The 15,716-nt window shown below is 42.5% G+C and overlaps 1 protein-coding gene across 1 annotated transcript in view; it reads right to left on the bottom strand.

Annotated features, from left to right (window-relative positions):
* LOC115774774 (pleckstrin homology domain-containing family G member 1) overlaps positions 1–15,716 on the bottom strand; it is a 34,623-nt gene that overhangs the window by 3,198 nt on the left and 15,709 nt on the right. The window contains exons 5-16 of the mRNA XM_030722181.1: positions 9,535–9,581; positions 6,587–6,737; positions 6,090–6,221; positions 5,168–5,350; positions 4,970–5,065; positions 4,516–4,602; positions 3,867–3,900; positions 2,791–2,883; positions 2,560–2,621; positions 2,275–2,463; positions 1,989–2,108; positions 24–1,887 (exon numbers count right to left, since the gene is read on the bottom strand). Coding sequence (XP_030578041.1) covers positions 24–1,887; positions 1,989–2,108; positions 2,275–2,463; positions 2,560–2,621; positions 2,791–2,883; positions 3,867–3,900; positions 4,516–4,602; positions 4,970–5,065; positions 5,168–5,350; positions 6,090–6,221; positions 6,587–6,737; positions 9,535–9,581 — 3,058 coding nt within the window. The remainder of the gene's footprint in view (positions 1–23; positions 1,888–1,988; positions 2,109–2,274; positions 2,464–2,559; positions 2,622–2,790; positions 2,884–3,866; positions 3,901–4,515; positions 4,603–4,969; positions 5,066–5,167; positions 5,351–6,089; positions 6,222–6,586; positions 6,738–9,534; positions 9,582–15,716) is intronic.

Below are 15,716 nucleotides of genomic sequence, written 5' to 3'. Positions count from 1 at the left end.
AAATTTCAAATGTAAGCTTTTACCTATGGCTGCACCTCCTTGTTTCTTCTCCTCTAAGATGGCTGCAAGGTCTTTCTGTTTCTTCTCTGCTCTGGCCCGACTACACGAGTCCCCAGGGTCCATGCTCCTCATGCGCAGCAGCTGGTTTGCTTTCTTAATCTTCTGGCTGTACTGTCGTGCCATGAGGAACACACGGCTCTTAGTTTTGTCCATCAGTTCCAGGGGAAAGTCCACAGACTCACCCAGCAGAAGAGAGGAGGATGCCAAGGGTGAGTCCAGACCTGCCAGCTCCCCCGGGAACAAACTGTGAAAGTCCTTGAGTGCATTCTCTCTCTGAGGGGTGTTTCGTTGGGGAAGCTCCACCAGATCATCGTCCTCCAGGCGAAAGCTGCCGCTGCTGAGACGAGCCAGTCTGTTGCGGATGCTCTTCACTGTTCCTGGGACAGGCTCTGGGGGGACCGGCTCTGGGGTGACAGGAAGGGGGCGTAAAGCCAGAGAAGGGCTGTGGTTTTCTTCTTCAGTAGTACCTTCACTTTGTTCAGGAAGGTTGATAACTGGGATGGTGAATGAGGGTGTGGAGGTCACAGGTGGGGGCTTGGACTGATGTGCTGGGGGACTCTTGGTTGGCCCACTAGCTGCACGAGGACTATCTACAGGAGCGTTCGTCACAGGACTGTTTTTGACAGATGAAGGCTTCTTCGGGGACTCACTGGTACTCACAGGGAATGCAGCAGGGAGTCGATCAGCTTTCTTCTCGTTGTTCTTGATGTAGTTTTCCAAGTCATTCCAAAGATCATCGACCTGCTCAGACATCTTATCGCTTTTCTGTGAGCTCTGGGAAAAGGTATCAGAGGCGGAAGAAGAGGAAAAATCTGGCTCAGAAGAACATGGGGCAAGACAGGGGGATGGTCCTTCATCCTCTCTAAAGTGGGGGCTCTCCTCAGAAACAAATGCTCCAAGACTTGCAGTCAGGTCTTGTTCTGACACCAGGAGACTGTCCCTCTCTTGTTTTAATTTATCACCTTCATTTGTTTCCTTGACCTTTGTTGATGGTGGCTCCCTAAAACGGATGGTGTCATAGATATTCTCCTCCTCCACTATTTTGAGCTCACATGTCCCAAATGACTTCCCCTCATGTGTTAATGACTTATTGTCCTCTGACAGACTGTCTGGTTCGGTCATGGACTCTTTGACCTCTGGAACATTTACTGCTCTTTCTGCCTCACTCTGGGAACCCTGTGCATCTGTAGATGTATCTTTCTGCAACTGGCTTTCTTCAGGGTCTCTTCTGATGAGGCCCATGCTCTTTAGGTCCTCATAGCTGATGTTGTCATATATATTTTCAATATCGTCCATCGTCAGCTGCTCAGCTGAGGATGATCCAGATATGTCATTGCTGGATGATTCAGTGTGGATCACTTCCAGGTTGCTGTGACTGGCCTGGTCGTCTTCAGGACTCCCTCGAGCCTCCGTAGCCTTCTCTCCCACACTGCTCGCCCGCCGCAGGACTCTGCTACCACTGGGTGGAGGTTCAATCTGCACTGTGGGCACCTGTTCTACATGCCAGCTGCAGGGTCGAGCTGTCCTGGGCGATGAGGTAGCCTCTGACCTCTCTGAAGGCACTTCAGGTTCTGGTCCATTTGGCTCTGTGGGAACAAACATCTGGTAGATGTCCTCATCCTCGTCATCAGGCTGCATTGTTCTCTGGCGGGTGGGGAACATGGCCCTGCGAGCCTGATGATCTGCCCAAATGTTCCTTACTGAGTGATCACTTTCTGTGACGATTACAGAGGGAATGGGGGAGTCTGGAGGTTCCTCTGTTACGTGAGGTGTCCTGAGGAGTGGTGGGTGGTGGCTTCCATCCCGTACTAGGGATTCTCTGGCTCTCTGAAGGACAGCAGAAAAAGTTTGTTTTACAACTGGCTGAAGTAGCTAGAAATTATTGATACAATTTTATACTGATATATCCTTCTGAATTGATACTGTACCTGTAGGTCTGATGGACTCATGTTGAAAGCTTTCCACTGTTCTATGCTATCAACAGAAGCCTGAGGGTTCAGCCTCTTTCTACTGCCTTTGCCAGGCACCCGGAGCCTCTTTCCACCTCCCTGAATAAAGAGTTTACAGCATTATCAACACCTTTGAAAGACCGGATGAACATGGAAACAGATACTCACACAAACTGGGGGTTTTCTAATCCATAATGTCACAGGTGTATTTTTTTTTTTTGACTAATTAAAATATAGGGCACAATTATTTGTAGCAAAAACCCACCAGACCACTGTCATCCTCATCATCAGCGTCCTGCTGATGTGACTCCTCCCCTTCCTCCCGGTCACTGTGGTCATAGTGATCGCCAGGATCTAAGGACTCTTGTGATTGGTTGATGAGACTACGGCTGCGACCTATAGTGCCCAGAGCCAGCTGGGACACCGGAGAAAGCAGCGTGCCTAGACTTGTTCGCTACATGGAGAAGGAGCAAGTTTTGGGTTTTGTTAAGTGAAATTTGTGTCCAAATATGTACACTGATTCATTGTTCATCGACTTTGTGTGACTCACTTTTTCTCCGTCTGTGTTGGCCGCATTTTGTTTAGCATTCTTCAGTAATTTGGATAGAGGTTCTGGGAAGACAGAAAAATGAATTTATGACCAACTTGTAGACGTGTGTACATTTCCTTCTATTTGTATTTATTTTACACACTGAGCTATGAAACAGCAACTCCTCCTCATTTAATCTTGAATGAACACAAAATTCACTCAGACTTTCCACTTAAACTATAATTTTTTCACCTTTTCTTCGTCCTCTGCGAGGAGTGGGGCCTTCCTTGGTTTGAGGAGAATCCTTCTTTTCACCGTCAGGGGTGTAACGGAACCCAGGGTGATCTGGAAAAATAAACGGAAGTAGAGCAAAACACATTAGTAATAAGTGAATTGTGTTAAATATACTGCTAAAAAAAAAAAAAAAATTAAAGGAACACTTTTTAATCAGAGTACAGCATCAAGTCAATTAAACTTCTGGGATATTGATCTGGTCAGTTAAGTAGCAGAGGGGGTTGTTATTCAGTTTCAGCTGCTTTGGTGTTAATGAAAACAACAACAGGTGCATTAGGGGCTCAACAATGCGACAACCCCCAAAACAGTTTTACAGGTAGAGGCCACTGACGTTTTTCCTTCCTCACCTTTTCCTCACTAGTTTTGCATTTGGTTAGGGTCAGTGTCACTACTGGTAGCATGAGGTGATATCTGGACCCTACAGAGGTTGCACAGGTAGTCCAACTACTCCAGGATGGCACATCAACACGTGCCATTGCCAGAAGTTTTGCTGTGTCTCCCAGCACAGCCTCAAGAGCATGGAGGAGGTCCCAGGAGATACCAGTTTGCACCTCAGACTGTCCGGGAGCTCAGTGATGCCTTGGTCCAGATTTGGGAAGAGATCCCCTAGGACACCATCTGTTGTCTCATTAGGAGCATGCCCCAACGTTATCAGGCATGCAGACGAGCAAGTGGGAGCCATACAAACTACTACCATTATGAGTTGGTGCAAAGAACTGTCGGCTAATTGGACTAGTGTGCTACATCATTTTTTCACCTTGATTTTCAGGGTTTCTTTGAATTCAGCCCTCTGTTATAATTTTCATTTCCATCAAATGGAGTGGCAGCTTTATGTTCCTAACACATTACCCAGTCCATATCAGTATAGATACCCCCCCCCCATTGAGATCTGATGTGTTTTCAAAGTGTTCCTTTAATTTTTTTGAGCAGTGTATTTTTACACCTGCAGCAAGAGAGTATTGCATACAGTAGGGTCGTTTTTCAATAAACATCACTAAGTTACAGACATATCTGTGATGTAAATTGGTACTTACGTGTTGCATCCATCTCCAAAATAGCTTGTTTGGCCTAGAATTAAAAAAAGGATTTATTTATTTTAGGAATATTACACAAATAATATTTTTTAAATTAATGAGTTGGGTGGGGAAAAAAATCTTATCTGCATTTTGACACTAGGTGGCACCACACTACAGTCTTCACTGTTTAAGTCTGACAGTTAAAGCAGCCCCTTTCTCATCGACTGCTACAGAATAGTCTCAGTTTTCATTTGCAGCATTTGCATGTCCAAAGGCAGATGAAGAGATAGAAAAGAAAGTCAGCAAAGTTCATTTATAAAGTGCTTTTCACAGACATGTTGTCACAAAGCACTTTATAAATAAACTTCACTTAGAACTTACAATAAAAAAAATTAAAAAATACGAATAATCCAAATAAAATATGTCAAACTAAAAACCAAGTTAATATCAATGCAAAACCAAATTAAAACAGAACAAAATAGAATAAAAAAATGCTTAAAAAAATGTTTCTGACAGGAAGAAGTTAGAAAGGGAAAAGGATAAGTGGGGGAAAAAAAAGGAATATGAGGAAGTAAGAGAGGGAGTGACATTTTCAGCACATCCCGCTCAACGCAGTTACGAAATGGGCGAATAAAGACAGGGCTGTCAGGAAACGAGCTCCTCTTACCTTGGCAGGGATTTTGGCAGGATGGTTTTCAAGTATGAGTCTCTTGAGGTGTAAGATCCACATGCGTTTGTCTTGCTGCGATTTGGCCTGTGGGCAGAGAGCACAATATCACAGATGAGATAATCTCATACATGTATTTTAAAGACAGTTCAAAGGCCTGAGTTAAACCCTTAAAAACTGGAGAGCGGCTTTGTTACATAAAACATATTAGCTTTCTTTTTCAGCACTTGTCGAAACAACAATGGCCGCCATTAGCCTTTAAACACTCTACGTGTCTGAGCAACTCACTGAGGTGAGCCTGGACTAAATACAAAACAATAAGACACCTGCAAATAGTCATCGCACTTTCTGACTTGCACAATGTTGTTGGTAGTGACATTCTCAAACATGTAATTAAATTCGAAAGGTGTTTGATGTTTGGTTTGACACGTCTCTTTATGTAATGTTGCTATACCTGGACTGTGTGCTGTAGTTTCGGGTTCTTGTAGTGAAACACGCTGAAACTCAGTGGTTCTTTAGGGATAACTTCCACCAGCATCAGATTACAGCACTACAAGAGACGGGCAGGAAGTCACATTCAAATACACGGCACAGACACTAATAAGCTTAATTTCTTCAGGGGGCACAAAGTTCTTCAAATTACATCACTGACCAGGATGTGAGCCTTGTACGTGTAGGTTTCTTCTCGTTTCTTAGTAATTAGCAGAAGTTTGTCAAACAGGAAGAGAGTTCTTTCATTTTTGGCTCGCTGCAGACGAAACGTTCCTTCGAGAACCAGCTCTCCATAGCCGATCAGATCAGGACCCTTCCAGTTGGTGAGAAGGCTTTGGATTTCCTGCGGGAAGCACAGAGTTACAGAGTGAGGAGAGGTTATAAGAGGACAAAAAAAAACAAACAAAAGGTGAAAGACAATCATGCACTTACAATGAAAATAGGAGAACATTAAAAACACATCGAATCAGATTGAAAACCTTTTGACCTGCAGCGCACACACAAATAATAATAAGATGAGCCAATCGGAACGTGAGTAAACCCCCGAATGAGTCTACAGGGTGGAGGGTCAAACAAAGAGAAGCCTAAATAAATGTTTCTGAAAATTAAAAAAAAGGGACAATGGAATGCACTGAAGAAAATTATACTTCAGAAAAAGCAGCAAAAAAAAGAAAAAAAAAACAAAAAACATTTCTATGACACGAATACTTTTAGTCTCTCAGGGAAATTGTTTCCCCACATTCCTGCATTCATCAGACCATTCTGTCCCCCAGCAGATAAAAGAAACAAGCTTCCCTTTTATGTGTGCTCCTTATGCAAGGCCATCATTAGCCCAGCGGAAAATGCAGCGACTTGCGTAAGATGTGGGGAACATCGGGGCCTTGGCCGATTCAAACCTGGAGCTCACTGTTGCACGGAACAATAAAAGAATTGGCTCCTTGAAAGATTTTCAAACTGCTGTGTGTCTGTTTATTCGTGGAACGCACGCAGGAGACATCATCACATGTCATGCGTGTAATGAATTATGGAAAGGTTTGGAGAAAGTGGCACAATTTTAATGCACGTGAGAGAGCTCGTTATACCTGCAACCTCACAGCATGCTCGTGCTTCCTCTTCATGTCGTTGATGTGCCACGCCACTCTCTGCATGGTGTCTATGGCTTCTTGCACAACCTCATAGGTCTCTGTGTCCTTCTCCATGTGGTTGGCTATCTCCTGCAATGGTGGCGCAAAACATAAAAACGCTGCCACTTCACAAGCATGTTCATATCACTATATTTGTTTTGTGTTCATAACAACAATTCATGCAGTGCAATATACACAGGAATACACATATTCACAGGAACATGCATGCTGAGCACCATATGTCTAAACATTTGGCTTCTCCATTGGAGGTGGGCTGGAAGCTCAGTCAAAACGCTGTTACTTAACCGTACACATGCATTTGCATTGGTGCAGATTTAAAAAAAAAAATCATTATGGCTGCACTTACATTTCTGTGGGTAAAGGGTAATTGTTTGTATTATAATGTGTGTGTGTGTGTTTTGGGCTAGACAAAAAAAAAAAAAAAAAAGACGTACATGCAATAGTAGATGGTACTTGAGGATCCTCTGCACTGGCTTGAGCAGGTAGGAGCCCAGGGGCAAGGAGTGCCTTAGAGATTCTTGGCGCTCGCGGAAAAACTTTGCCAACGCCTTGTTCCTCATGCATTCTGTGAGCACGGCAACCGACCTGTGGAGACAAAACGCAGCAAATAAGATGTCAGGGATGCGTAGGAAACTGTAATTTGACAGCAATGACGAGTGAGAACTGTAACATAATATTGAGGGGGGGGAAAGAAAAATATCACCAAAACACAGAGCGATTATTAACTGACAGAGACATAACAGGGATCAGTATGCGCCTTCATAAAAACATTTAAGGATGACAAGAGAGAGAGAGATCCCCTTTCACCTTTTAGCCTGAATAGCATGGTTAAATTAATATTATGTTAATACTGAATATTATCCATCAACATGGTGAGGAATGTAAATTAATACACAAAATCATACCCAAGTCATCATGTGTGTACTTTTTCATTGGGGTTTATATATTATTCTTGAAGCTCTGGCACCCATGCACTGTGCACCTGTGTATTTTCGCATGGGTGTAAAAATAATTTAAATACTGCTCAGATTTGTGCTCCGCTCTCACACTACACTCATCGGCCATTTTATTAAGTACACTGTTCAACTGCTCGGTAACACATGGCAGCAACTCAGTGCATTTAGGCATGCAGACATGATAAAGACGACCCACTGAATTTCAAACGGAGCATCAGAATGAGAAGGAAGGTTGATTTAAGTGACTCTGAATGTGGCATGGTTGTTTGGATTGGACTGAGCATTTCAAAAACTCCTGATGTACTGAGATCTTCCCACACAGCCATCTCTACGATTTACAGAGAATGGTCCGAAAAAGAGAAACTATCCAGTGAGCAGCAGTTGATAATGCCAGAGGTCACAGGAGAATGGCCAGACTGCTTGGAGCTGATAGGAAGGCAACGCTAACTGAAATAGCCACTCATTACAACCGAGCTATGCAGAAGAGCATCTCTGAACACACAAACACCTTGAATCTTGAAGCAGATGGGTTACAGCAGCAGCAGATCACACCAGGTGCCACTGTCAGCCAAGAACAGTAAGCTGAGGCACAGGCTCACCAAAATTGGATAAAAGAAGACTGGAGAAAAAAAATTGCCTGGTCTAATGAGTCTTGATTTTTGCTGCAACATTCAGATAGTAGGGTCAGAATTTGGTGTAAACAACATGAAAGCATGGATCGATCCTGCCTCGTATCAGTGGTTCAGGTTGCTGGTGATGGTGTAATGGTGTGGGGGATATCTCTTTGTACACTTTGGACCATTTAGGATCAACTGAGTATTGTTGCTGACCGTGTCTCTCCCTTTATAATGGATATGCAATCGACAAATCTGCAGCAACAGTGTGATACTATGGTGCCAATATGGAACAAAATCCCTGAGAAATGTTTCCAGCACCTATATATCAGACATGCACAAATACACTTTGTCAGTGTTCTTTGTTTTTAAATCAATAATTTGAACAACAGAATCTTTGTAAAAACAAAAATCCCCTGAAGGTTAACAAAGTCATTGATTAGTCCCATTTCAATCTCAGATGCCAGTCTCTAATTGCATTATTGATGCTTTTATTGTTAGCTTGGCCTATATCAACTCATTTTTGCAACATATTCTACAACGCTACAGCCTCATAAAACCAAATTTACTGCTCAATGGAGCTCATTTGCTCTCTGATCTACTGAAGAATAAAATAACTTTTTCACTACCAAATGGAGGCTGTATGTGTGAGAGTTTATGTGTACACAAACACACACAGTGGAAAAAGACAGAGGAAGACAGTTGTGAACTTGTCTCTTTCTTCTGTGTCTTGTGTAAGTGTGTGTGTGCTCATGTGCATGTCTGCATGTCTAAATTCCAGTGCAGCTCCACACAGGCCTCACATTGTTCTGGAGGAAACCCGACCTCTGAGCTCAGTATGACCATGATACGTCTACAGCTCATGAGAGTGTGTGTGTGTGTGTGTGTGTGTGTATGTGTGCGCGTGTATTCATATGTAAGTATCTCTCTGTGTGTCGTGTGTGACCTTCATAGGGGTCACCAGCTGTGGTGTGGATGTTGCAGAAAGTCAATCTTAAACAGCTGACAACAGCCCCCTTGCACACACACACCCATACACAGTCATATATATATATATATATGTACACACACACACGTACGCAATCAACATTCAATTGGTCATTAGATTGATAAAAAGGCATGTGAGGAAGGAAATATGTACAAAGACAGTGTGAGCCAGAGGAAAAGGTTTGTTTGAAAGGTGCAGTATGTAGTAGCAGGAAGAATCGCCTCACATTTCAGCTGATTTAATCATACACAATATATACATTGACACAAAGAACCCCTTTACATTATACCACACAGGTGTCAGATGGCACTGAGGCACTCACACAAAGCAGCAGAAAACATTAACGGCATTAGCTATGATAAGGTGACAACGTTAATACCCTGTCTGTCAGTATGTCAGCTGTAACTCTGTCAATAGGCCACCAATAAAGGAAAATCAGGGGGAAAAAAAACAGAAAGGAGGAGGGAGGGAGGGATTTAGAGAGACCTTGAGGCACAACTGACAGTAGACACTTTGACTCCTGCTGAGGAGGTTTCTATAGAGCGTGTCCGCTCATCAGGAAGAGGGAGAATAAGGTAATGCATTGAACAATATACACAATAGGGCTATGTGAGATGCTGGGAAGATGGCATGTGAAGGTGAGATCATGATGAGATACCAACTGTACAGTAGATCACTGAAGTGAATAAGCAGTCTCTGTCACTCACTCACACACACACACACACACACACACACACACACACACACACACACACACACACACACACACACACACACACACACACATACATACATACATACATACATAGGGGTTGCTTTCTCACCGTGGGTAGTTGGTGCAGTACTGGGTATAAATGTGGAACTCCTGACTCTGTAAAAAAAAAACAAAAAAAAAAACAAAAACAAGAGCAAATTAGTTGATGCAGATTCGTAACATGAAACGAGACAGACTGAAGAGTCTCAAAGAAAAAAAAACATGTCGGCTATTATGATGTCATGTAACGCTCGTTGGCACTTGTGTCTTAGTGGATGCATGAAGGTGTGTGATGAAGCAGAAGTACAAACCTGTACCTTGAATTAAACGCTAATCTTTGTAATGATAAGAAGCCAACAATAAAAACACTAACATGGAGCCACTTAGCATGTGTAAAGTCCACTACTTCAGCTGCGGCTGACAGGAAAGTCCATACTGTGATAGGCACTAATCAAAGATGACCTGATGATGACACTAAATGAAAGGTGGGAGAAACTGATGCCCAGATTTTATGGCAATGGCAACTTCATAGTTGTTGAGATACTGTGCTTAAGTGAACGACCAGTGGATTGACAGGCATTGTTTTCACTGCACCTAAATCTTTAAAACTGAGTATTACTGCCAAGCAAAGACTCACAGCCTTGGCTAACCACTTCAAGAGGTAGAGCAGAGACATAGAAGGCAGGCAGGCAGGCAGGCAAAAAAAACAAAAAAAAAAAAACAACCAACCAACCAACCAAAAAAAAAATAAAACAGATGTTCTCCACTGAACCATCCAAGGTGTACTCTCAGTGCCAGTGGAACAATATTAGAAGTCCCATCCAGCCAATAACCTGCCTCAGAACAACATGGAAGCTCCTGTCAGGGATCATAGCAGCCAAGATGAGCAGGCACATGAGCAGAACCCAGCAAGAAAATGGCAGATACCAGAGGAGCAAAACACCAACTACTGGTAGATAGAGCAGTCACTTGAGACTGTAAGACCCGACTGACCAACCTAGATTAATTGCAAGAAACCCTATGACAATGGATCGTGGAATGCCTAGAACTGTACAAGATGAACAGGACCCTAAGAACCTTCATCAGGAACTCAATGGGAATGTGGAGAACAAGACAATGATTGACTGATCCACACCACTAAGATCTACAGCAATGACATGGAGTCAGATGGTGACAAAGAGAGCACTAGAAAACTGTGCTCCCCTCAGTCAGAACTCAGAGGCTTGCCTGACCAGAAGGCAACATTGCAGACATTAAGGATAGTTACAAATACCTTGGAATCCCACAGGAAAATGGGAACCATGAAGAGGCCAGTAGGTAAGTCGCAACCGCCAAGTACCTGCAGAGAGTAAGGCAAGTCCTGAGGAGTCAGCTGAACAGTAAGAACAAGATCCAGGCAATCAACACTTAAGCCCTGCCAATCATTAGATACCCTGCTGGGATAATAAACTGGCCAAAGGAGGAGATAGAAGCCATTGACATCAAGATAAGAAAGCTCCTTACCGTGCATGGAGGGTTTCACCCCAAATCCAGCACCCTGAGACTGTATGCTACATCAGGAAGAAGGGCACAACCAAATGCATGCTTAGTGAATACTTCTGGCAGCATGCTAGCAGGCAGGGCATACATGGAGAGCCATAATCAAGTGGCTGGCATAGTATACAGGAACATCTGTGCTGAGTATGGGCTGGAAGTTCCGAGGTCAAAATGGGATACGCCCCCAACGGTGGTTAAGAATGACCAAGCCAAGATCCTGTGGGACTTCAAGATACAGATGGACAAACCGGTGATGGCTAACCAACCAGACATAGAACTGGTGGACAAATGGAGGAAGAAAGTCGTAGTGATAGCTGTAGCAATACCAAGCAATAGCAGCATCAGGAAGAAGGAACAAGAGAAGCTTGACAAATACCAAGGGCTGAGAGAAGAACTAGAGAGTATGTGGAAGGTGAAGGCAACAGCAGTCCCTGTGGTAATTGGAACACTCGGGGCAGTGACCCCCGAACTGGGAGAATGGCTCCACCAGATTCCAGGAACGACATCCGAGATCTTTGTCCAGTAGAGTCTTGTCTTAGGAACAGCAAAGATACTACTCAGGACCCTCAAGCTCCCAGGCCTCTGGTAGAGGACCCGAGCTTGGAGGACAAAAGACCACTCACAGGACGGGCAAAGCTTCTTGAGGAATACAGAATGAAGATGGCGCTAACAGATTTTCATATCATGCAGAAATAATTTGAAAACACATGACACAAGAGAGAACATATTTAAATTAAATCCAGCAGCATTACTGGCCAAATTATTTGTAGTAACTTAAAGTATGCCGGGCTGTGATTAAAATGGGCTCAGACGGGAAAGCTGCGGTACTGCATAATCCCTTACAGGTCAATATTTATCCACATGCTTTTTTGCCTGTTTAATCAGTGGATATAATGTATCTGCAGTGGATTGTGTCCACTTTGATGACTGGGGTTATTTTATGTTTACTCAAACCCACAGACAAGGCTTCCAGTCTTCCTTCGTTCACTGATCCTAATTGAACCTCATCCCTATAGCTTATGATTAGCCTCCATCCCGGCCTTTAATTCTCTGTTTATCCCAACAGCCCTGAGCACTCAGATTAAATATCCCCTCATACCTCACCACCGCCCCTTTAACTGAGACTTTTCCCACCTGGCATACCTCCCTGAACATCAAAAGGCATCAAAGACAGCGTGAGTTATCAAAGCTAAACCTCTTTGCTCTCATCTTCCCATCATCCCTGAAGATTATTTCTACAACACATTTTAATGTCTTCTCTTCACCGATCTCTTATGGATAATCTCTTCCATTTCATAATCCTGGATCCCTCCTTTCTCTCTTCAAGCTCTTCCTCTTCATTGCTCCCCCTTATCATACTCTCTTGGAGGCCTCATGGATGAACTCCTTTCTGTTGCATAACATGAGAATATAACTGAACTCCATTTGTGTCCATAATCAGGATGTGTACAGCTTTCAGGAAGTGCTAGCATAAACATGCAGAAGAACGCTGTCCTGGTTCATAATGTGCACTCTCACTTACACACATACATAGTAATATGAACATCTACACACATTTACAGACACTGCATTCTTAATCACTTTACAGCATGCATTCACTTTGAATGTGTGTATTTTGATTTGAACTAAGTCCAATCAGCTCGAAGCAAACAGTTCAATCTGCCTCATACAGATTGAACAGTATATCCCACCAAAATATACTGAACAGAAGAACACATACATACAGACACAGACAGACTCCCGTGATTTGTTAGCCTGAGGTGCTTCGTGGGAACCTTCCTTAATTGAAGAGCAGAGCTCTTCTCCACGTCTCCAGCAGTCTGCCGCCACAGACCAGGCCTAAACACAACCAGATGTGCCACCATCGATTTCTGATGACACAAACCAACACACTACTAATACACACTCCTAATATCCTTCTGCGCCGTGAACACAAGACCACAAAGTACATAAATACTGCTATATAATATAAATTTTGGAGTGCATGCATGAGTGTAGACATGCAAAAACTCACTCTTTGAACCTAACCAGGAAACCAGAAGACCTTGAAATAACTCACGCCTATAATACACCATCCTTTAAAATATATACAAGCTATGTTAAAATCATATAATCAACATATCGAAATATCCAAAAGTTATGAACTTTAAGCAGATGCTGCACATTATGAAAAATAAATACCCTTCTCTGGAAGATCAAGATACAAATTACATGGAAAAGACTTGTACTTATTTGAACTGTGGCCACTAATCAGCATAGAGGGAGACAAAAAAAAGTTTAAGTTTGACAGATGGCTATACGCCCACTCATCACTTTAATGGCAAGGTAATAAAGCTGCAGGTTTTATTGTTACGAGACCGGACTGGTCACAGTGAGTCATCAGGTAAGCATCGAACCCAGTAGATCATTAGGACCAAAAAAAATTCAGTGTAATTGTTCTCTCTCTGCTTCAGTCAGCATGTAGAAACCCATAAAATGCTTTAAAGGCTTACTCAACACATAGCACAGTGAAGATTTAGTCAAACAGAGAAGAACATGAGGATAGATAGCCAATTATCTACAGGGAGAGAGAGATTTACAGCTAGATCTGTCTCCTCTTCAAACATTGTGCTTGCATGTGATTCTTGGCTGCTGAGACTAGAAAAGTATTAGCAGTGTTTGTGTGTGTCTGTATGTATTTCGCTGTAGATCGTGAAAGAGAGGTTTAGCAGTTTTCTGGGGTCTTTGAAACCATGACTAACCTTTAACAATACAATGGAAGTCTAACTACAACCCATTTACCAGAAGTCAGCCTGTGAAATCACAAGGACACACACAAGCACACGGACACACAGACCAGTAGCTCTAACTGTGGTTTCTTAATGTTGAAGCAGTGGGCTGGTCAGTGGAGACTAAACATTTCCAGGTGCTGGTCCAACTCTTGAGCCCCCCTCACACAACTGTATTAAAGCTACTTGGTGACAAATCTATACAAGTCTAAACACAGTCCTTTAAAACACACACACAGAGGAATCCAAACATGAATGAATATAAATAACAAGCTTTCAATGCTAATGGATATATTGAGATTTAAAATTTGAACCACTCTCAACACAAATATGAATAAACAGAAGCGCTTAATGAACTTTAAGATTTATCTCTTAGCTCTGGAGATTATTTCTTTGTTGTCCTGAGCTAACATCAGGTGTGCACATTCATCTCTAACGTTACTCCTTCAAGGTAGAGAATGACGTCTCATTCCGAGTGAAAATGCAGCGCTTTCAACCCTTAGTGTGTGTAAAATGTGTCCTGCCAATTTCATATAGACTAAAATATTACATACATGCACTTTTTAAAAGAAATCAGTTAAATCAAGACCACGATGGATATTGTGTCACTTAGATATTGAGCTGGAAATGTCAGGTGCTTTTGTGAGAAGAAGAATCTTTACATATTGCCTTATAACTATAATTAAACTCTGTTCATAAATACTGACAGCAAGACAGGACAGGAACCTGCTCCCACTTCCAGTAAAAACAGAATCTTTTGAATGGTTTTAATGGGTTTCTGCGAGTCTTACAAGAGGAGACGTCATCAGCATGGATGTGTTTTTAGAAGCCTGAGGCTTGCTTTCAGCTGGCTGTCTCCCCAGTTTGTCCCCTGCGCAAACAACCAATAAATCACAAGATTTTTTTTTTTTTTTTTTTAAATCAGCTTTGCATGTTTAAAAGCATACAATATGATTCATTTTCAGTCCAGTAACTACTGGACGTATTTATCTGACACCAAAATATCACCAAAAAGCTTCTTTTCTACATGACTGCCATTTTTATTTTGAGACCTCTTTCTGCTAACTGTAAGATTAATCAGCTGGTTACAAGATGTCATGAAGCTGGTTTGTTTATAGTGCTCAGTTAATTATACTGAGTGGTGATGTGGGCTGCCATAAAACCAGTTTGTCTCAACAACAGCTGCTGTATTTAGAGAGTCTGTGACACAGACTGTGACTTTTTTTGTGTCCATGGTCAGACAGTTGCTCTGCGGTATTGGGTGTAATTGCAGAAGGAAAGGGAGGGAACGCAAAGTGTTTTAGACAAAGTGCTGGTATGCAGCACTTTATAATGGGACATAACATGCCGTAATTTTTAGGGCATGGAGGGACAAACAGTATAAGCTGAATCACACAGAGAGAAGGACCCCCCCCCAACACAGTGAGCAGAGCCTGAGTCCATTTTCTTTGATGAAAACTACAATTATCCCTCTTAAGCAAAAAAGGTGATTAGGTGTCATCATTCCTCCCCGCCCTGCTGTTGCTTTTAAAACTGACTCTTGCATCAGCACAATAATGCTTCAAGAAGTTTATCCCAGCAGTGTCATCACCTGATCTTGGGAAATTATCTATAATTAAGCATTTCTAGTTTCTCATTTTCTGTCTTGTGCATGTTTTTCTATGTGTGTGTGCGCATGTGTCCAAAGCAGCTGTATGGACAGGCTTCAACAAGCAGAGGGGAGTCCATGCAAGCAAAGAGACAGGGGTAGCACTTAGGACCTTTATTTAAACCCATGAAACAAAGCTAAAGTACTCCACTGCAAGTACAAGTTCATTCAAAACTCCAAAATTTTTCCTCAGTATCCTTTAGCAGTTGCTGTTCTGTGAAATATACAACAGCAGCTGAGCTTGGCCCTCAGCAGTTATTGAAATTAAAGCATCTGAGACATTCAGATCACAACTTCTAA

The sequence above is a fragment of the Archocentrus centrarchus genome, chromosome 24 (assembly GCF_007364275.1).
Source record: "Archocentrus centrarchus isolate MPI-CPG fArcCen1 chromosome 24, fArcCen1, whole genome shotgun sequence".
Lineage (NCBI taxonomy): Eukaryota > Metazoa > Chordata > Actinopteri > Cichliformes > Cichlidae > Archocentrus > Archocentrus centrarchus.
This window is presented reverse-complemented; position numbering and strand designations above follow the sequence as displayed.